General features: G+C 37.2%; 1 protein-coding gene across 2 annotated transcripts in view; it reads left to right on the top strand.

Annotated features, from left to right (window-relative positions):
* RSF1 (remodeling and spacing factor 1) overlaps window positions 1-22,536 on the top strand; it is a 163,586-nt gene extending 141,050 nt beyond the window's left edge. For both annotated transcript variants that reach the window (XM_040489460.1, XM_040489459.1), the window contains exons 12-16: window positions 5,442-5,509; window positions 6,719-6,926; window positions 8,677-8,897; window positions 11,731-11,919; window positions 14,935-22,536. In XM_040489460.1, the coding sequence (XP_040345394.1) occupies window positions 5,442-5,509; window positions 6,719-6,926; window positions 8,677-8,897; window positions 11,731-11,919; window positions 14,935-15,497 (1,249 nt within the window). In that variant the 3' untranslated portion in view covers window positions 15,498-22,536. The remainder of the gene's footprint in view (window positions 1-5,441; window positions 5,510-6,718; window positions 6,927-8,676; window positions 8,898-11,730; window positions 11,920-14,934) is intronic.
* The last annotated feature ends 232 nt before the right edge of the window (window positions 22,537-22,768 follow it).

Genomic DNA, 22,768 nt, shown 5'->3' with positions numbered 1-22,768 from the left:
CATTTGGCAGATGTTAAATGGTTAAGAACTAATATAAATACTGCACTAAATATGACATTTTATGCTGAAAAAGCCCTGGTTTGTCTGTGGAAGTGATTGAGGTGGGTTGCAGTTTGTAAATTATTATGTGGTGGTAGAAGGAGAGTTCTTTGAAATCAACCAGAAAGTTGTAACACCAGACGCAGCTGGCTATAACTTATAACACACATGATGAGCTGAGGTTGCTGGTGGATATTTGAGGGGTGTGTGTGTGTGTGTGTGTGTGTGTGTGTGTGTGTGTGTTGTGTGTTGTGTATGCCTGTGTGGTTAGGTGCACTTTTCTACATTTACCTAGTGTTTATCACAAATAAAATTACTTACAGGTATAAAATACACATTATGCTTGAATTGTTTCCTGATATATCAGTCATGTTATAACAATTTACATTTTCAGAACAAGCCTTCTAGCAGGACTATATTATCTTTCAACCTTGATGTTGCTAAAGGAAGCAGGGATTTACTCTTAGTATTGTGTCTTGGATATACACCCAGAAGTGAGATTGCTGGATAATCATATGGTAGTTCTCTTTTTGTTTTATTGGGGAACTGCTGTGATGTTTTCCATGGCAGCTGCGCCATTTTGCATTGCCACCAGCAGTGTATAGTGTTTCCAGGTTTTCCACATCCTTGCCAACAGTTGTTGGCTTTGGGTTTTTTGTTTGTTGTTTTTGTTTTTGTTTTTGTTTTTGCTGGTGACTGTCCTAGCAGATGTGAGGCAGTATCTCATGATTTTGCTTTGCATTTTCCTAATGGTTGTTGGTGATCATCCTTTCATGTGCTTGGTAGGTGTTTGTATATCTCTTGTTATTTTTTACTTATTATTTCTGCTTCTTGGTACTTTTTAAAGAAATTTAACTGAGATGTATTAAGAGAGTCCTTCATATGCTTTCTCTTAATTTTAAGTTTTATTCTTCATATTTAAGCTCTAAATACACCTAGAATTTAATTTGTACATGGCACACAATGGGATTATTGTTAGTATAAAATGTAAAGCACTTAGTAAAGTATTACCACAGAAAGAAGACAAAAAAGAATATCATCACTATTATCATTTCATAATTATTTATCGGATTTTTATTGCTTCTAACAGAGAGGATAACATAAGAGTTGACTATAGGGAGCATTGGATTGGGGTACAGAAGGCTAAGACTATAGTTTCACTGTACCATGTATTACCCATGTCACTTGGAATGGTCCAGTTCTCTAGGTCTTGGTTGAAGGCGGATTAATGCAGATGATCCCTTCAGCTCTAAAATTGTATGACAGTAATATAGAAACTTATGATAAACTATATTCTTTTTTTTTTTTCAACGTTTATTTATTTTTGGGACAGAGAGAGACAGAGCGTGAACAGGGGAGGGGCAGAGAGAGAGAGGGAGACACAGAATCGGAAACAGGCTCCAGGCTCTGAGCCATCAGCCCAGAGCCCGACGCGGGGCTCGAACCCACGGACCGCGAGATCGTGACCTGGCTGAAGTCGGACGCTCAACCGACTGCGCCACCCAGGCGCCCCAAACTTATGATAAACTATGTTCTTCAGCATAAAATGTATTATGTGATTCATTTAGTTCCCAAAAAGGTTTAAGGAAGGCATATAATCTTAGTGTAAGGAACAACTTTTTAAACATAGCACCAAACATAGAAACAATAATGGAAAGGATATTTGATTACATGAAAGTTAAGAAAGACTCAGACAAAAGCATTTACTTCTAAAATATTTTCTTCTACTTTTTTAATTTTTAATGTTTCATTTTTTTTATTTAAATTCCAGTCAGTTAACATATAGTGTAATAATAGTTTCAGGAGTAGAATTTAGTGATTCATCACTTACATATAACACCCAGTACTCATCACAACAAGTGCTCTCCTTGGTACCTCATCACCCATTTAACCCACCATCCTCCCTTGCACTCCCCTCCAGCAACCCTCAGTTTGTTCTCTAGAGTTAAGAGTCTCTTTTATGGTTTGCCTTGCTCTTCTTTTTGTTTGTTTTCTTCCTTCCCCTATGTTCATCTGTTTTGTTTAGAAAGTATTTTCTTGCAAAGAAATTTTGCAGAGGAGTTAGAATTCAAAAGAAATGCCTTATGAATTTTAAAAATTACAGTGAGTATAATTTTTTTTCATGGTGGAAATACAATAGCTTTTTACATGATGTCTATAAAGGTTGTTGCATCTACTGAAGTCAGGTATAAAGACTTTTTTCTTAGGAAACCAGTTACTTAAGGGAGATCAAGGTTTTGTTTATTTTGGAGACTAGAACTAGACAGGGTGACTTTTTAAATTTGTCTTGTTTGTTTTTGTTTATGGAGGGGGCTGACAGGCGATGTTATAGGCACATATTCATAATTGTAGCAGGGCAAGATGTCAGTGTTCATTTCTCAAAACGTACAATATAAACAAAGGGGAAAGGGGAAATATACTTTGGATAGAAATAATTGCAACATATGACAAAGAGATTAAAATCTTTAATATCTGAAAAGCTCTTAGAAGTCAGTAAGAAAAGATGAACACTGGCTGATAAAATGGGCAAAGGATACAAGTCAGTACTTGTAAAAGAAAAAGTAAAAATGATCAATAAACATGAAACTAATATTTGGCCTCAGTAATCATGTTAATATTAAAGGAACAAGTAAATAATTTTGCTCTTTGAAATTAGAAAAAAATTAATGATAAAATTCACTTCATGGTTATATTATAAATTGCTACAATTCTTGAAGACCAACTTTTATGCCCTTTAAGCCAACAGTTTTTGGGGTTTTTTTAATTTGTAGCAAGAATACCAGGAACAACAAAATTTCTTAGTGGAACCATGGGTATCTCACCAAATAAAGGAAAAAATAGAGTTCTGATATGATACCGAGGAAGGGTAGAGTTTAGATGAAGTGTAAATAAAGCAATGAAGAGTTATGCTCAAGGCAAAGTGGGGCTCTGTAAAGGGGTTGGTATCAGATCCAGACCACATACTGGACACGGGTTCTTGTTCCCTTGAAAGCAGTGAAGTTGAAGTGGATGTGTAGAGTGCTGTTTCTAATCCCTTATTCAAAGCTCCACATCTGGGATATAAATCAAGACTGTTTATTTGCGTTAAAAGTAACTTAAACCTCCAGGCAAGAGTGGGATGTTTTATTCTTACTGATAATCGTTTTTTAATTCCAAGGGTTCTGATGGTCTCTGATGTAGAAAATCAAGTTTTTCAGTGAGTAAGAAAGTAGTAGTCATTCAAAGAGGTCGTTTTGCCACTTTACAGTTGTAACATGTCCTTGAGAGAAATACTGTTTCCTGTTAACTACATTTGGCTTTTTCTGTATCTGTTACTCTAGCCTGATGAGGGATGCACAGATTTTTGCTTTCTCAGAATTTATGTTAAGGAAAAACTAAGCTATAGCTCCAAGGTCATTTTCTCATAGCCTGGTTTATAAATGTGAAACAATTGGAAGTAAACCTTTTTAACTAAATTATGACACATGTTTAAGACTAAGCATTATACAGCCGTTAAAAATTATGTTGTAGGGGCACCTGGGTGGCTTAGTCTGTTGAGCATCTGACACTTGATTTCGGCTCCAGTCGTGATCCTCAAGGTGCTGGGTGGGTGTGGAGCCTGCTTGAGATTCTCTCTCTCTCGCCATACCCCTTCCCCCACTTGTGCGCTCTGCCTCGTGCTCTCAAATAAATAAATAAATAAGCATATGTGTGTGTCTGTGTATGTGTAGAAGTATTCTTAACCTGAGACTTGTGAATCCTCTGAAATTAGATATAAAATTTTGTTTGGATATATATATATATATTTTTTTTTTTTTTCCCTAGAGAGAAACCCATAGCTGTAGTGAGTTTCTTAACTCAAAAGGCAAAATATTTTTTTTTCAAAAGGCAAAATATTTGGCTGTTAAACCCTATTGTTAATCCATTGTGTGCCTTTAATCCAACAGTGTCCAATAGAATTTACTGTTGTTATGAAAATGTGCTATTTCTTTCCTGTGCAGCATGGTAGCCAGTAGCCATATATAGCTGCTGAGCACTTAAAATCTTGCTAGTGAGGAACAGAGTTTTTCATTTTAATTAATTTAAATATAGATAGCCACGTGGGGCTAGTAATTACCAAATTTTGCAATACTTTAGACAAGTCACTTTAGAGCAGATATCCTTTTGGTCATCTCCGCTCTAACATGAAAGGAGCTTTGTATGCGAAGAAGTCTTGAAGATCATCTGAAGTTGTTTTCTTTAAGTTGGAGGAAATGGCCCTTGTGAGAAAAAGTACTTTTACCTAGTTCTAAAATTCTGACCGTCAGTACTTCTAGAATAATAATAATGATGATGTAGTCCTTTCACTTAGTATTATTTCTGGAACACTAATTGAACTTACTTCACCATGTGATTTGTGTAATTAGAGGTTGGCAAACTATGGCCTATGGAGCAAATCCCGTCTCACAGTCAGTTTATGTCTCTATAGCCCATGACCTAGGGATGGTTTTTACATTTATAAATGGTTGAATAAGAACCAAAAGAAGATGGGGTGCCTGGGTGGCGCAGTCGGTTAAGCGTCCGACTTCAGCCAGGTCACGATCTCGCGGTCCGTGAGTTCGAGCCCCGCATCAGGCTCTGGGCTGATGGCTTAGAGCCTGGAGCCTGTTTCCGATTCTGTGTCTCCCTCTCTCTCTGCCCCTCCCCTGTTCATGCTCTGTCTCTCTCTGTCCCAAAAATAAATAAATGTTGAAAAAAAAAATTTTTTTTAAAGAACCAAAAGAAGAAAATCGTATGATAATTACATGAAATTCAAATCACAGTGTCCATAAATGAAGTTATATTGGAATACATCCACATTTATTCACTTGTGTTACCTGTGGCTGCTTTTGCATTCCAGTGGCTGAGTTGAGTAGTTGGAACAGAGACTGTATAGGCTACAGAGCTTAAAGTATTTACTGTCTGGCTCTTTACAAAAATATTTGCCTGATGCCTGGTATAAATGATCTTTGAAAATGAATTAGATACCAATCTACAAAAGAAATTGAGGTTAATAGGAGTGAGGCGATGTAGTCTAAGTTACATAATTCCAAAGTGGCAGAGAGCATTTTTATTTTTTTATTTTTATTAAAAAAATTTTTTTTTAACATTTATTTAGTTTTGAGAGACAGAGCAGAAGCAGGGGAGGGGCAAAGAGAGAGGGAGACACAGAATCCAAAGCAGGCTCCAGGCTCCAAGCTGTCAGCACAGAGCCTGATGCAGGGCTCAAACTCACAAACGGTGAGATCATGACCTGAGCCGAAGTTGGACGCCTAACCGACTGAGCCACCCATGTGCCCCCAGAGAGCATTTTTATATGAAGGCCTTTTTCACTTCAGAGGCAACTCTCCTAACCTATATACCAGGACAGATTGTGATGTGATTGTTGTCATCAAATATTTCAGATTTGATGAATTTGATGAAGCAATTGATGAAGCCATAGAAGATGATATCAAAGAAGCTGATGGAGGAGGTATGTGTTTTTCATTCCCTCTTTTTTGTATGACTAGACCAATAAGTTAAAATGTCCTGATTAGGAGCACCTGGCTGGCTCAGTCAGTAGAGCATGCAACTCGTGAGTTCAAGCCCCATGTTGGGTGTAGAGATTACTTTAAAAAAAAAAAAAAAAAAGGCCCTGATTAAAGCAGTAAGCACTTTTTTTAAAATTCTCCCCAGTGTGTATCATGATCACTACTGATGTCAAATGTCTGAGATTTAAAGTAATTTGTGGACATAGTGTCAGTGTGTAGACTCAGGTTTTGCTAATTATTTTTCAAGTAGTTTTTTGATCTGATATAAAACAGTAAATGTTCCTCTGTAGATTAAAAAATGTACTTCTGCATCTAAATAGAAAACCCAATTAAACTTTCTTGTTGTCTTTCTATGTCTAGATCACTACTGCTACAAAATCTTAAAAATTATGGACAAATCAGAATCGAAATGATTTCTATAAATCAACCTTTTAAAAATCAATGTATCAATTTTGTAGTCTCTAATAAGTGACATAAAAATAGAAGGATTTGAAGGTAATTTATTGAAAGAACTGCATAGAGATTTACCAATGCTCTGAAAACTCTGGAGAGGATTAATATTAAGTAGGCTGTCTTTAGTGGACTGAAAAAGTCACCAGCTTTTCCAGGGCTCTGCACCTTATTGACAGCTTTGCTACGGGATTCTCACTTTTTCTATCCTGCAAACACAGTTAAAAGAAAACGGATTGGTCTCTTTCTAAAGCCCTGTCCAAAAGACAACTTTGAAGAAGAGATTCTTGAGTGATTGCTACTAGGTATGAGGTTTCTTTAGAGGTCGATGAAAATGTTCTGGAATTTGTTCGTGGTGATGGTTGCACAACTTTGTGACTGTACTGGAAACCTCTGAAGTATACACTTTAAAAAGGTGGATAGTATAGTATATGAATTATATCAATTTTTTTTTCAAATTTTTTTTTTAAAAAGAGGTGAACTTCTTCATAGGATAAACAAATGCAAAATTCTCTTGATGAGAGCTCTGTCGGCTGAAGTTGTGAGAAAAGTGCTTATTTGTAGGAAAAAAACAAATGAGCTCCTAAGCATGAACAAGGACAGCCTCTACATAGTAAAGAGAAGATTTAATAAACATACAGTTGTCTCTCTTCCTCCCTCTCTCTATTCCCTTTAACCCTCTCCCCCAACCCTGAACCCAGGAGCCGGCCGAGGAAAGGATATCTCCACCATCACAGGTCACCGTGGGAAAGACATCTCCACTATTTTGGATGAAGAAAGAAAAGAAAATAAACGACCCCAGAGGGCAGCTGCTGCACGCCGGAAGAAACGCCGGCGACTAAATGACCTGGACAGTGACAGTAACCTGGATGAAGAAGAGAGTGAGGATGAATTCAAGATCAGTGATGGGTGCGTGGTTCGCTAGCAGATCCCAGTCCCTAGATACAGGCCTAAATGGGGCTAACAGAGAAGCTCAGCCATGCTGTGGTGGGACTTGTGTTCTTCATGCACATGGATAATGTCTTTTTATTTTCAAACTATTTAAAACAGATTCAAGAATGCTGATCTTTGGTTCTTTTTAGCAAAACAAAGTAGGCTTATGATTGTTTGTTTAATATGCAAAATTGTGTTTACATTTTATTAACTGCAATCAAACATTCATTTGCTGTGTATCTCTGCCACCTTCCAGCAACATGTCCAGGAGAGGTTCCTGGACCTCAAATGTGAGAAATAGACAAGCAAAGGTAATTAGATACTATTGTCTGATGACCCACAGAGGTTTTGGTCAGGGCAGGTAATCCAGTATGGAAGATCAGGAAAGATTTTCCTGCAGAACAAGAAACAATGTAGTTTCTCCTCTCAGATTGTTAGTGGAAGAAACAAACATACAAACCACAAAAAGTCATTCAGTGTGTGATTGTTACTAAAAAATATAGGTAAAGCCTGTTAGGGTACAAAGGAAGAGTCCAATAAATTTAGGGAGTTCAAGGAAAGCCTGGGAGTAGAAATAGAGCTTGATCTGAAATTTGAAGAATGAAAAACTGGGCAAATCAGTGAGTTTGAGATTGAAAGCATCCTATGAGAAGTCATATGTCCAAGGCAGCAAGACATAAAACATCATGGAATATTTAGGAAACTCCTGGTATGTCAGGGTAGCAAGAACATGGGGAAGAAGAAGTAAAGAGTGCCCTGCTGGAGATGTGACGAAGAGATAAAAAGGGCCCAGATGATGGAGTGATTTGTTAGTCATGCATAGGAATTCAGACTCTTACCCTGAAGATGATGATAAAAGCCCACTGATTGGCATTTTAACAGCAGACTAATGAGGTTTATGTTTCAGAAGACTTCATCTTGGCCTTCATTTGGAGGATATATGGAGGGGAAATGAATCTAGAGACTAGAGAGACTCCCTGGAGAATTGCTGTAGTGATTTAGTGGGAGATGATTGCCTAAATAAGGAAGAGGGATCAGGTTTGAGATAATATCTTTAAGAGGTCAACTCAAGGAAGAGTTAATAATTTGTTAGATGTGGGGCGCCTGGGTGGCGCAGTCGGTTAAGCGTCCGACTTCAGCCAGGTCACGATCTCGTGGTCCGTGAGTTCGAGCCCTGCGTCGGGCTCTGGGCTAATGGCTCAGAGCCTGGAGCCTGTTTCCGATTCTGTGTCTCCCTCTCTCTCTGCCCCTCCCCCGTTCATGCTCTGTCTCTCTCTGTCCCAAAAATAAATAAACGTTGGAAAAAAAAAAAATAATTAAAAAAAAAAATAATTTGTTAGATGTGAGAAATTAAAAGGGAGAAATTAGGAAAAATACCAGGTTTTTGGTTTGAGTTCCTGGATAGGTAATAGTACCAAATACAAGGCTAGGAGACACAAGAGAGGAATAGGTTAGGAAATAATGAGTTCTCTTTGGAACATGTTGAATTTAAGGTATAAGAGGGACATTCCAAGAGGCCAAAGTAATTTATAGTATGAAAATCAGCATCAGTTCATCTTAACGCCTCCTAAGAAAAGAATAGATGGTAAAACCTTTCTCCATTTTATTAACAGACAAATTGATAACAATTACCCAGGTATTTTACATTAACCATTACTTAAACAATTCACTGCACTTGGTAGAATTTGAACTCAGAATCTTAATTTATCTGGTTTCTCTTGAACAGATCTCAAGATGAGTTTGTTGTATCTGATGAAAACCCAGATGAGAGTGAAGAAGACCCACCGTCTAATGATGACAGCGACACTGATTTCTGTAGCCGAAGACTGAGGCGACATCCTTCCCGGCCAATGAGGCAAAGCAGGCGTTTGCGGAGAAAGACCCCAAAGAAAAAGTACTCTGATGATGATGAAGAGGAGGAGTCTGAAGAGAATAGTAGAGACTCTGGTAAAAAAAAAAAAAAAAAAAAAAAAAAAAAAAAAAAAAAAAAAAAAAAATTGTGTTCTCATCACACCAACTCAGTAAATTCTTATGATTTCTGGAGTTAAGAGTCCTTAAGATAAAACTCCATTCAACTGTAATATAAGCTTTCTGATGAAACTTTGAATTCTCTTCTTATGATTTAGTAACTAAATTTTTCACAGAAAGCACATAAAGCATATCTAAGAAAATGAATACAGATGGATATGTCAACCGCATACCAAATTCATTTAAGATTGTGATGAATTCTTCTGGCGCAAAGTGTTTCCATGCCTAGACTTATCTTCATAGTGTTTCTTTAGAATCATTCTCAAATAAGGTGAGAACATTTTACTCATATATCTAGCAGTTGGAAAGGATCACCAGTTATTGCTAACATTTAAATCTCTATCAGTGATTCATTCATTTTTATGAATTAGCAGTAGTTGATGTTCTTATATTTTATGCTAATCCCTATTAACTGATTAAATAGTGACCAGTACAGTAGCTAAAAGAACAGATATGAGTCCTTTTTTTTTTTGTAGAATTGGCAGATAGGTAGCTGTCATCTCACTGAGGAAGTGTCACAACCGGGAAGAAGTATTACATCCTTGACCTGGCCGGGCTTGTGGGCTTTTCTGTTTCATACATCTTTTTTTCTAAACCTCTTGAGTAAATGGAGACCTCTTGCCTCTTTATCAGTGATTATTTCCTAAGAACAAGGACATTTTCAAACATAACCACAGTATAATTATCAAAATCAGACATTTTAACATTGATATATGGCTATTATCTAATTAACAGTATACATTCAGATTTCATCAGGTGTCCCAAGATTACCCTTTATACCAATTTCTTTTCCTAGTCCAGGGTCAAATCCAGGAGTACACATTGCATTTATTCATGTCTCTAGTCTCCTTTAATCTAGAATATTCCTCAAACTTTGTCTTTATTGATCTCCACAGTTTTAAAGAATACACAGTAGTTAATTTGTAAAATGTTCCTCAGTCTAGAGTATTTTTCTTTCCTTGTGATTAGATTCAGTGTACACATTTTTCAGCAAGAATATCACAGAGCTAATATATGTTCTCCGGGTCTCCATTATTTTTCCTTTTATAATTAACAGTAATTAGTAGGAAGGCATTTTTGAGACCTTATATACCCCATTTCTTTTCAGATGTTTTACTCATAGTTTTAGCATTCATTGATGATTTCCTAGCTCCATCACTCTTTTTACCTTTATTATTTGGTGTTCTGTAAGAAAACACTTTCCCTTCTTCTCCATATATTTATTTCTTTATATCAGTATGTACTTGTGGATTCTTACTTTAGTCTGTGGATATAATATGTTACCATCGCTATGCTCGTTCAGTTTGTCCCAGATTTGGCCAGTAGGACTCCTTCAAACTAACTAGTTTGCCATTTTGAAGCCAATTTGGAATTTGTTAGCACTCCTGAAAAACAGCTCTAACACAGTGTCATGGTCGTGTTTACTTATCAGAGATGGTAAGGACAGTGCTATTTAGCTACACTTTGGAAGTTTCTCCCTGTGCTATAGCTAGCAGATTTTATTTCCATGTGGAAAAAAGCCAAAAATATAACTCCAGTTCTATACTTCTTTAGAACAGTCTCATCTAGGATTAGATGGTTTAATCTGTGCAGTACATTCTGAAATTATTTAATCTGTGCCATACATCTGTACATACAGGAACAGCAGATTATCTTGAGGCAGAATAGTAACTGCCACCAAGAAGAGCAGCCATGTAGCTGACTGAGTAGCTCTAGGTTGAATGAGATATGAATCATATAAAACATCTTTTCGTCTCAACCATTGGCTGCTAACAGGATACATTAATGAGGTTGGGCATTAAAGACCCTTATGCACTTATTCATACTGTTAGAAGGAAAATAAGAGACTTATAGGGACTCCTGGCTGGCTCATTAGGTAGAGAGTATGACTTTTGGTCACAGGGTTGTGAGTCCAAGCCCCATGTTAGGCGTGAAGCCTGCTTTTTTTTTTTTTTCTTCGTTTATTTATTTTTGAGACAGAGAGAAACAGAGCATGAACGGGGGAGGGTCAGAGAGAGGGAGACACAGAATCTGAAACAGGCTCCAGGCTCTGAGCTGTCAGCACAGAGCCCGACGTGGGGCTCAAACTCACGGACTGCGAGATCATGACCTGAGCCGAAGTCGGCCACTCAACCCACTGAGCCACCCAGGCGCCCCAAGCCTGCTTTTAAAAAGAGAGAGATTTATTGGGGTGCCTGGGGTGGCGCAGTCGGTTGAGCATCCAGCTTTGGCCCAGGTCATGATCTCGTAGTTCTTGGGTTTGAACCCTACATCAGGCTCCCTGATATCAGCCTGTTCAGCGCGGAGTCCGCTTCAGATCCTCTGTTCCTCTCTCTTTGCCCCTCCCCACACTTGTGCTCTCCCAAAGATAAATATTTAAAAAGAGAGAGGAGGGGCACCTGGGTGCCTCATTCAGTTAAGCGTCCGACTTTAGCTCAGGTCATGATCGCACAGTCTATGAGTTTGAGCCCCGCTTGGGATTCTGTGCTGACAGCTCAGAGCCTGGAACCTGCTTTGGATTCTGTGTCTCCCTCTCTCTCTGCCCCAACCCCACTTGCGCTCTGTTGTCGTCTCTCTCAAAAATAAACATTAAAAAAAGAGAGAGAACTTACAATAACTGATTGATTTTAAAAATGTTACTACTGAACCTTAATAGCTTTATATTTTTATAACCTAAGCTAATTACATTTCTATTTAATAGACTTAAATTTTGTACTCGACTTCTTTTTCCTTTTTTTTTTTTTTTTAACAGAAAGTGATTTTAGCGATGATTTTAGTGATGATTTTGTAGAAACTCGGCGAAGGCGGTCAAGGAGGAATCAGAAAAGACAAATTAACTACAAAGAAGATTCCGAAAGTGATGGTTCCCAGAAGAGTTTACGACGTGGTAAAGAAATCAGACGAGTTCACAAGCGCAGGCTTTCCAGCTCAGAGAGTGAAGGTAAGGAGTAGATCTCCAGTTTACAGAAGTTTGCACAAGGCAGAAGTAGAAGCTATAAAGTAAGGATTACAGTTCTGTACCATTTCATAGAAATTCAATATAGCCACTCAGATCTTTGAGACAAAACCCGTTATTTTTTTGCTGGGTCACTTTTTATACTTTAAATAAATGATACTTGATAAGATACCAATTTTTAACATCTCCATTGTAATAATTAAATTTTTCATTGAAATAGAAGAGTCTCAGAAAATTATCTGAGCAAGATTTCTTTGGCTCCCCTAATTATTCACAGCCCTCATTTTGAAATAACCTCCTGTGCCCTGAATAACTAAAGAGCTTCAGATACAGGTTTTTGCTGTCTTTCCACCCTGACCATGAACTTCAGTTGGTAACTTTTATTTCTTAATAGTTTTTGCTGTGCTTTAGAGCAGCAGTGTAGGAAAAGCTCTAAAATATGAATTTGTGATATCCATTTAGTCTTATGGTTATTCCAGAGTGCTTCCCAAGTTCATTTTAAATTATTCCAATACCTATGCCCCTTTCTGCTTTGATTTATTTAATTCTCCATTATTTATCACCTATTTTGAAGATTCCAAAGATCCTTATCCATTAAGTTTGAGCCCAAGTCAGGAAAGAAAGGGAAAAAAAGTTTGGACATGAGAGGCTAAAGAAAGGAGGTAAACATCTGATTGTGTATATTTTTCTTCATGTGTCATTAAAGACAAACATAAATTCAGTAATTCAACTTTAGAAAATACTTACTGCACTAGTCACTGTTATAGGCACTGGGACCAGAAGAGTGAACAGCCAAAACATCTCACTCCCGTGTGTAACTCTTCTTTTAATTAGGGGCAGAGACGATGAACAAGATAAATAAGTAGAACCTGTCTTATATTACGTGGCGATAAATGCCGTGGAGAAGAATAAAGGAGCAAGGGAAGTTGGGAGAGTAGCTGGGATCTCAGGGTACCATACGAACGCCTCGCTAAGAAGACCACATTTGAGTCAAGACCTGACAAAATGTCAGGTGTGTGTCCTGCATTTATCTGAAAGAAGAGTGATATAGTCAGAGCAACTAATGTGAAGGGCTGGAGGCAAGTCTGTGCCTGGCTTGTTGAGGGAACAAAGTCAGGGTGGTTGAAGGAGAATGAGTGAAGGGAAGAATAGCTTGAGATGATACAGAGATCAGCGGGGTCAGATCATGAAGAGCAGTAGTCTGCCAACTATGGCCCACCTGTTTGTATAAATAAAGACTTTGTAAATCAAGTTTTATTGACAGCCACACCCATTGTTTCTTACATGTTATCTGTGGCTTCTTTTGTGTAAAGTTGAGTAGTTGTAATAGAGACTGTAGGGCCTGCCCCTTACAAAAAATAAAAATAAAAATTGCCAACCCTTGATGAGGAACAGTGCCATGCGGTTGAACTTTCTGCAGTGATGGAAATATTCTTTATCTGTGCTCTTCAATATAGTAGCCACTGGCCTCATGTGGCTTTTGAGCACCTGAAATGTGACTGGTTTAACTGAGGAACTAAATTTTTAATTTTTATTTTATTTAAATTTAAAATAGCCACATGTGATTACTGGCTACCATATTGGATAGTACAGTAGGCCATTGTATAGTATAGACTTCAGATTTTATTCTGTGTGAGAGCAGAAGTAATTGGAGGAGTTTGAGCAGAGCAGTGATTTGTGTTTTAATTTGCTATGGCAGCTGTGATATGAATAAATTTAAGGGGACAAGGACAGAATCTAGGAGACCAGTTAATAGGCCAGGTGAGAGATGATGGTGGGTGAGACTAGGGCAGCAGTAGTAAAGGGGTGAAAAGCAGTCAGATAATGGATATATTTTGGAGGTAGACTCAAAGGATATATTGTTGGGTTTGATGGCAGAAAGAAAGCAATCAAAAGATGACTGAGTGATTGCAGTAGAGTTGCCAGTAACTAAGATGGTGGAGACCAGAACAGTTCAGGTTTGAGGCAGAGGTTTAGGACCTTAGTTCTGGACACGTTAGGTTTCAGATGCCTGTCTAGAAATTGCACATAGGGATGCCTGGGTGGCTCAGTCAGTTAAGCATCCAACTCTTGATCTTAGCTTAGGTCTTGATCTCAGAGTCATGAGTTTAAGCCTCATGTTGGGCTCCACACTGGGTCTGAAGCTTACTTTAAAATTAATTAATTAATTAATTAAAAAATTCCAGGGGCGCCTGGGTGGCGCAGTCGGTTAAGCGTCCGACTTCAGCCAGGTCACGATCTCGCGGTCCGGGAGTTCGAGCCCCGCGTCGGGCTCTGGGCTGATGGCTCAGAGCCTGGAGCCTGTTTCCGATTCTGTGTCTCCCTCTCTCTCTGCCCCTCCCCCGTTCATGCTCTGTCTCTCTCTGTCCCAAAAAATAAATAAATGTTGAAAAAAAAAAATTTAAAAAATTCCAGCATAGATGTTGAGTAGGCAGGTTGATACATGAGTGTGGAATTTAGAGGTTGCCTAAAACAAATATGAGAGTCATCAGCATATAGATGCAAAGCTGTGAGATTAGATGAGGCCACCAAGATGTAGGTACAGAAAAAGGAAAGAAGACCTTTCAGGACTATCAAGGACATTTAATAACATGAGTTAGGAGTTGTTAGCACAGTGTTTCAGATGCCCAGAGTTGGGTGCTCAGTTTAATCTTTCCTTATCATTTTGTTTACATGACTCCATAATTTGAGGGCTAGTGGATAGTAATTTCTCCGTTTGTTACCCCCCCCCCACCCATCTCCATTTAATTTAAGGGCCATGATTAAGTTATCTGGTTCTCCTCTTTCCTAAAATCTTAGTTAAAAAGCACACTGTGGATCATACCATGGATTGTTATAGACCTGTGAGGAGAGAGAAACCAGGGCAGGTTTGAAGGGAAATACAGATTTATGAGCAAGTTTGAAAGCAGGACATGGGCTGACTATGGGGAGGAAAAGGAGAATTACTTAAATCTGTTATGGTTAACTGTGTCGATGGCTTAAATGTGCTGTTTATTCTAGAGAGCTATATGTCCAAGAACTCTGAAGATGATGAGCTAGCTAAAGAATCAAAGCGGTCAGTTCGAAAGCGGGGTCGAAGCACAGATGAATATTCAGAAGCAGATGAGGAAGAAGGCAAACCATCCCGAAAACGGCTACACCGGATCGAGACAGATGAGGAGGAGAGTTGTGACAACGCTCATGGAGATGCAGATCAGCCTGCCCGTGACAACCAGCCCAGGGTCCTGCCCTCAGAACAAGAGAGCACCAAGAAGCCCTACCGGATAGACAGTGATGAGGAAGAGGACTTTGAAAATGTAGGCAAAGTGGGGAGCCCTTTGGACTATAGCTTAGTGGACTTGCCTTCCACCAATGGACAGAGTCCTGGCAAAGCCATTGAGAACTTGATTGGCAAGCCAACTGAGAAGCCTCAGACCCCCAAGGACAACAGCACAGCCAGTGCAAGCCTGGCCCCCAATGGGACAAGTGGTGGGCAGGAGGCAGGGGCACCAGAAGAGGAGGAAGATGAGCTTTTAAGAGTGACTGACCTTGTTGATTATGTCTGTAATAGTGAACAGTTATAAGACTTCTTTTCCATTTTTGTGCTAATTTATTCCACGGTAGCTCTCACACCAGCGGGCCAGTTATTAAAAGCTGTTTTATTTTTCCTAGAAAACTCCACTACAGAATGACTTTTTAGAAGAAAAATTTCAACAAACCCTGAAGTCTTTCTGTGAAGTGACCAGTTTTGAACTTTGAAGATAAATAATTGCTGTAAATTCCTTTTGATTTTCTTTTTCCAAGTTCATGGTCCTTGGTAATTTCATTCATGGAAAAAATCTTATTATAATAACAACAAAGATTTGTATATTTTTGACTTTATATTTCCTGAGCTCTCCTGACTTTGTGAAAAAGGGTGGATAAGAATGCATTCCGAATCTGTGAGGGCCCAAAACAGAATTAGGGGTGGGAGAAGGCACTTGTGCTTTAGCTTTTTCATATTAAATATATATTATATTTAAACATTCATGGCATAGATGATGATTAACAGACTGTTTAAAAGTTCAAGTCTGTGTTGTTGCAGTTTGAGAACTGTAGATAACATCATACATACATCATTTAGTAACAGCATCCATGATATCAGGTTGTTTACTATCAGAGATAACCACACTTAATAAAGAAGAGATGGAGAAAGTACCATCATTAAAAACTCTAACCTGAGTTTCTGTTATAGCAGAGTTCCTTGTTTAAAAAAAAAAATCATCTGAAAAACATTTGTACAGTAAAATGTATAATGAAGCTTTGACAACCAGATTGTGCTAGCAGCAAATTTTTTTTAAACAGCTTTATGCAGTGGTGATGAGGTGGCCTCTAATCTAATATACTATCAATGAAGAGTTATTAGTGATACAAATGTGGTCTTTCTTTAGGCCCAGGTGGACTGTAAACTTTGCAGATAGTGTAACTCTGGTCTTCTGGCCACTTAATATTTAAATATCTGAAATAGCCCATTTTGAAAGAAATACATCTATACATAACATACATGAAGAGATGCTAAGCTGACAGCGGTATTTTAGCACATTTGAAATGGGGAAAGGATTTTCAGGTGAATTTTAACTGGTCTATTCTTGCCCTTAGTATCTACTTCAAATTGAAGTCTACAAACAAAGCAGTTCCTTTGGGAGGTTTTTAGTTTGAGTTTTAGCATGTATGTGTGTGTATATGTGTGTATGTATGTGTGTGCATTGGAATTTCCTATCTGCCTGGATATATTAGCAGGGTTTGAATGTAGTTTTGGCCTTTGGCCATTAGACTTCTATTAAAATTCATTAATAGTCACATGACCAACAGTTGATTGAGAACCGCCAATATACTTAATAGGCATGACATCCATTTCAAACATCTCAATGCTTTAATGAAAGATGAGCCCTTTGTTTCAAGAAAAAAGGGGTTTATAACTAAATATCTAACATGTAATTGACACTAAAATATGAACTTTGTCTTATTACTGTTACAGCTGTAAAATTTCAGGCAGAGCCATAAATAACATTGTATAAAGTGTAGCACTTGTGATTAAACCTTGCCTGTCAAATTCTGAAACCTTCAGCCATTACTTCTGTGAATACTTTTGCCCCGGGATTTGGGTTTTTCTGTTCCAGTGTTGTGTCTGTTGCCGGCAACAGACACACATATCTGCTGCTGGCCCAAGGAACTTTGTTAATTTTTCTTTCCAAATTAAGCATTATATGTGCTAGTCAGTGTATAGTAAAGCACTTCTCTTTTTTATTATTACAAAGCTGGCATTAGACTTGCATTATAAATACCTCTCTAGAAACTTTATACTCCTTTTCCTTCCTCAACAGGTGTTGCCCTGAAGTCTTATCTTTTGGCCTTGAAAGTTTATAGCTGTTGTTTTTCATTTGTTGGTTCTTTTGTTTGTTTTGTTTTGTTTCACTTTAGTTCTGTAGTACCTGCCCATTAATATTTTTGCTTTGATTCTAGCAATGTATATGTATCTGTATAAAAAATAAAATAATGAAAGCAGCCTAAAAATAGGATGCACCAATAGCATGTGGTTCCAAGCAAGTTGTGATTTTTATTTTGAGACAATGTTCCACTGGAAGGGAGGGAAGGGCTTAACATTTACAGACAGTAGAGCAGGGTTATGTAAGGAACCATACTCACTTACCAGGCCTCGTTTCTAGCCAGGTTTGTTCATTTATTTGAAAGTCAGTTAAGAATGTTAGCCTTTTTAACTGTCTAACAGGCAGGCAATACAAGAATTCCTACTAGTGCAAGGTAAGTGGTTAGAATGTGCAGGTGGCCTCTCCTGCCATTCTTCCTCTACCATTTTAGTCCTGCAGCTGGGTAAAGCCACTACCGTGTAGAAATTCCCATGTACCCTGTCTCTACCTCTGGACACACCAGCTCCTGCTTCCACCACTCTATAGTTAAGCAAGCGATAAGAAGTGTTCGATGGGTAGATTATTTATTTTACAGGATGCCTAATGTGAAATAAGGAGTTATTTTTACCCTTCTCCTGCAGAGTAAAAGGTCATTGTTAGAGCAAAGACTGAGTATTCAATTTAGCATAGTTCCACTGACATGGGTTATGATACCACTTTTGCTGCCTATTAATTTACTGAACTTGAATTAAATGTTTGTGAACTTGATAGTGAATGTCTGCCTGCTAACCTTACATTCTGATTAAGCCAATTAACTGTTTCATCTACAAAGACTGCAGAAGCCTCTGATACTTATAAGTTATTATGCAGACAGATTAATTGTGGGCGGTTAAATGTTGAACAGTTCAAAAACAGTTCTGCTGCTTGGTGACTAGATTTAGTCCCTCATGGAGTCTTGTGTTCACTGAAATGTTACCTGAACATGCTTTGAAGAAGTTAAAAAAAAAATGTTAGGAAAAAGTCATTGTTCTGTATCCAAAGATATAATTCAGTCATTAGGAACTGGACAGAGTATAAGCAAGCGGCTCATTTGAGTTTAGAACATCCTGGATCCTTAGAGTACTAACCACGGATTTAGATTCATCATAGCTGCTATATAATAGAGCCCTTTAATACTTTCATCTTTTTTAAATACAGATGGACTCCCAGTGTCAAACTCCACAATCTATAGCGCGTGTATTAAGGGGAGATGCTGTTTAGTACTCAGGATATTTTGTTTGCAATTTCCGTAAAGGTTTGAAAACTAGCCAAATTTTCACAAAGCAGAAGCTTTCAAGTAAAATATATGAAAGGAAATCAGACTGAAAATACACATTTTGGTTTTGTAGACTTGTGTTGACAAAATAGTGTTTAGTGTAAAACATTCTCCGTTGTTGGCACATTATTAGAGAATAATGGCAGAGAGATTTTCAAGAGTATACCTGATAATACTGAGGTTGGGTTTCCTTGACACATCTCTTTCCAGCTGGTCAAGGTTGCAGATGCAGAGAAGAAAGAGGAGTTGCATTTAGAATAAATTCATGTCTACTGATAGTCTTTTTTTTTTTTTTTAATATGACCTGCCAAAGAACCAAGGACTTCGAATGCTAAAGACGTTGTTGAAAAAAACAATTTTTAAACAAGTTAATTTTAAAAGGATATTATAAGCTCCAGTTTTCACTTTTGGGTTGATAGGACCCATCCCTATTATAATATGCATTTGAACAAAGTATACGTATTAAAAATATATATAGGCGTGTACTTATTTAGAGGTAAAATGGTGGGGAAATGTTACCGGTTTTTAAATGGGATTGATGGAATTTACTTTGTCATAAAGAATGCCTTTTTAGCTTATGTTTGTGGGGTTAAGAGTTGTTAACCATTAGCTAGTTCTACCATATGACTGAAAGGAACACAGTGAATCTGTAAGTCTAATATTTAGAAAAAGTGAACTGTACCCTTCAACAACACAGTGGAACAGGTCCATGATTGCCTCACAGCTATAGAACACGTATTCAAAGACCAGATCTTTTTTTTAATAGAATATACATACATGTATGTATATATATATATAAGTTAATATGTATATACATACTTTAGATGTTAGCAGAAATGAAAAGTGAGTTTCAAATCATTAATTGACATTGTAAAAAGACATAAGACAAATAATTGTAACTGATGTGGAATTATGAACATTTAATTGCAGAAAGTCTAGAGAAACATAGCGAAGTTTCTCTTCTTGGTTTGACATTCTAAAAAAATATTCCTGGTTCTCTAAGAAGTAAGAATGCCAAGACTGCATATCTGCTGTAATCTATCTAGTCCTCTGCTTAATATTGTTCTTAAACTTTGTTAGAATAAAATCCATTCCTATTTTATCCACCATTCCCAGTGTGTACCTGTAAACCTGCTTTGGAAGTGGCAATTCATCTGCTGATTTTCTTATTTTTATACCAATCCTGAAAGACAAGGCCCTTTGCTATCAATGTATTTAAGCTGGGTTATTATATGTACACTTAATAGTCTGTTTTTGAAATATTTCACTTCAACTTAAATGATAATTTAACATTTTTTTGAGTGCCAAGAATTGCTAAGTAACTATGTAACATATACTGAGGAGTCATTCCCCAGCAAGCAAGCAGTCTTCATAAGCCAAACTGTAGTGTGCTTGGTATATAACCACTTTAGATTGTAAACTCAATGCTTCTTTTTTTACTCAGATAAACCCTCTCAGAAATCGGTTAGAACAGGATTACATGAATGGATTCTGTCCTTCATTCTGGTCATGTAAGCTCAATTTTTTTTTTTTTTCATTTTATATTTACACCATTTCTTTCTGGAAAATGCTGCAAACCCCAATTCTGGCACATTGTCATTTCAGTTAAGGAAAATGTTATTTTAATTTTAATAACTTTTAAGATATAACTATCCTATGCATAAGTTATACGAGAGGGCATAACAAATTATTAGATGAGTAGAAATTTATTAATTAAGCTCCTTAGACATTTTGAATGAGAAAAAAACATTTAAAGGAACTACATTTGTGTTTTTTGCCAAACCGGTACAAGCTAGTAAATGCACTAAGGACCGAGTGACCTGCCTTGTTCATTTTGCCACTGGATGATGTAAGTTAAGAATGGAATTGTTAACCCTAATTATATATTTTCTTGACTTTCATCGCTTTCTAAAGAAACCTAATTTAAGTGTTTGGGGTTTTGTTTGACCTGTATTTATTGAGTTCTGGTCATAGACCCGGAGCTGCCTGTCATGCTTATGGATGGCCAGAACAGTCATTGGGATACTTAATGGCTCAAGGCCTTCTGAATCATTTAACTTATTTTGTATGTTGCAAAAAAAAAAAAAAAAAAAGTTTATTTTGCTTGAGAGTCACATTTTTTATATAACTGTACAGCTTTTAAGGGATGGGAGGTGGAAAAATACCCTAAAATAGGATGTAGATTTTTACAATTGTGTTTATGCTAGAACATCTACAGGTGCATTATGTAATTAAACCTAAAATTGTTTAAAAATTTGTGCCATGGTCTTTTTCATTTTCCTGCCCTTTAGCAGAGTTGGTGCATGTCAATACTGCTATGTGGACAAGCCTTGAAATTAGGCTAATAACCCTTGTCTCCAAAGCTTTAAGAACATTGCATGAAAATTATACACAAACACATATACACATACACATATACACACACACAAGTAGACATGCACACACAGATCTAGTTTAGTGTAAATGAATTTTCAATTTCAGAACAGCTATCATAGCCTCAATTTGGCAGTTAACAGCATATTATAGTGCGTGGTTTTCGTGATGCCTAACTAGGGTATTCTCAATGTTGGTCTGGTGTTTTGTTCTCTTAGCAAAGTAGCTTCTTGATAATGGTATCTGAATTGTAGCTTGCCCAAACCCGTCAGGAGGTTCTGTGTACACCTTCAAAGGGACTGTCCCGTGCTGGGATGGGTGGAGTGGGTTGGGGCAAAGCTCGGTTTCTTTTCAATCTGTAAAAGAAGGAAAACCTAGAATTGTTTGATTTGGTGGTTATTCAGTAGACTTAATTCCACAGGAGTATTTGTCTGCTGGAAGGGATATCAGATTAAATTCCAATTCTCTCCACATTTGATGAAACATATTTTTGAAATCTTGTAGAGTTGCTGATTCTAGCATTCTTTTACATGGCACATTTTACCACAACTTTCATTAAGACACCAGTACTTTTCGCTATCTGATAATTTTACCATTCTAATAACTCACCTTTATAGCACAAATGTATTCTCATAAAGAATTAAATTCGTCTAGGTGTGTCATAATTTCTATCTAAACTACCTTACTCTATCGTCAGCTAACATGGGGTTGTCGGTTTCTTTGCTATCATCATCCATTCAGAGGTGATGCCTGGAAATCATGAATTTCTAGGTGAAGAATACAAATTCCAGATAAGAATTTGTAAATGGTATATGTTAAATTTTCATTTTGGTTTTAAAGTAATAGTAGCTGGGATTCGGGGAGCGTTTGATCAAAATGCCTCTTGGATTTTCAGACATGCTTATATGAAATGCTTTATTTTCCTATGCATAAAAAAAATTATTCCTGGAATAGGTTCTCAGAATGCTTTATTTTGTTTCTAGGAGATGAGAGCTAAAGCAGAAGCTCCGAGATTAGCATAATACTGTTGAGAGGTAATCAGGAACGTGCTGTTTTAGTCAAATAGGGGAAACTGACGTGCTCTCTGCCACATATAATGTACTGCATGTGTGTGTGGGTGGGGGGGAGATTTGAAAACTGGAAATGTGATTCCAATAATGCACAAAGTAAATTTTGTGCATAGAAAATATGGGAATTCCTGGTAGCTTAAAGCTTCAGGGGTTAACTGCAGTGTATGAACACCTAGTGTGTTAGAATTGCAGTGCATAGTTGTTTAAATATAATATTCCTTGTAAGTGACAACCAAAATATGTTGTGGCTGGTGCCAATTATTTTTTGTTAATGAAATGTTCAATGTCTCACTACAGTCTGATCAGAACTCTTGGTGTTATAAGCCAGGCCTAAAGCTATTTTATAGCTCTTGGCCTAATTGTGTAACTTTTTCTTTCAAAATGTTTTATTATAATACTTCTGTCATTTCTTTCACTTAATATATGTCAATTGTCATAATAAAAAATTTAAATAATTTGATGTATTTAGCATGATGTGTTTGCAGACTTAGTTTATTTTAAACTTCGTGGCACATAAAAAGTTAAGAATTTTCAATAATACTTGATGAAGGCTGAAAATTTTTGTCATCTAAGGAACAGGTGAATTGTTCTCTACTATCTAGAAAGTAAATTTACAAATATCAATTTCCCCAAAGTAATTTTTTTGAGAGAGAGAGAGAGAGAATCCCAAAAGGGGCAGAGAGAGGGAGGGA

The sequence above is a fragment of the Herpailurus yagouaroundi genome, unplaced genomic scaffold (genome assembly GCF_014898765.1).
Source record: "Herpailurus yagouaroundi ecotype Mexico unplaced genomic scaffold, PumYag 180, whole genome shotgun sequence".
NCBI lineage: Eukaryota > Metazoa > Chordata > Mammalia > Carnivora > Felidae > Herpailurus > Herpailurus yagouaroundi.
This window is presented reverse-complemented; position numbering and strand designations above follow the sequence as displayed.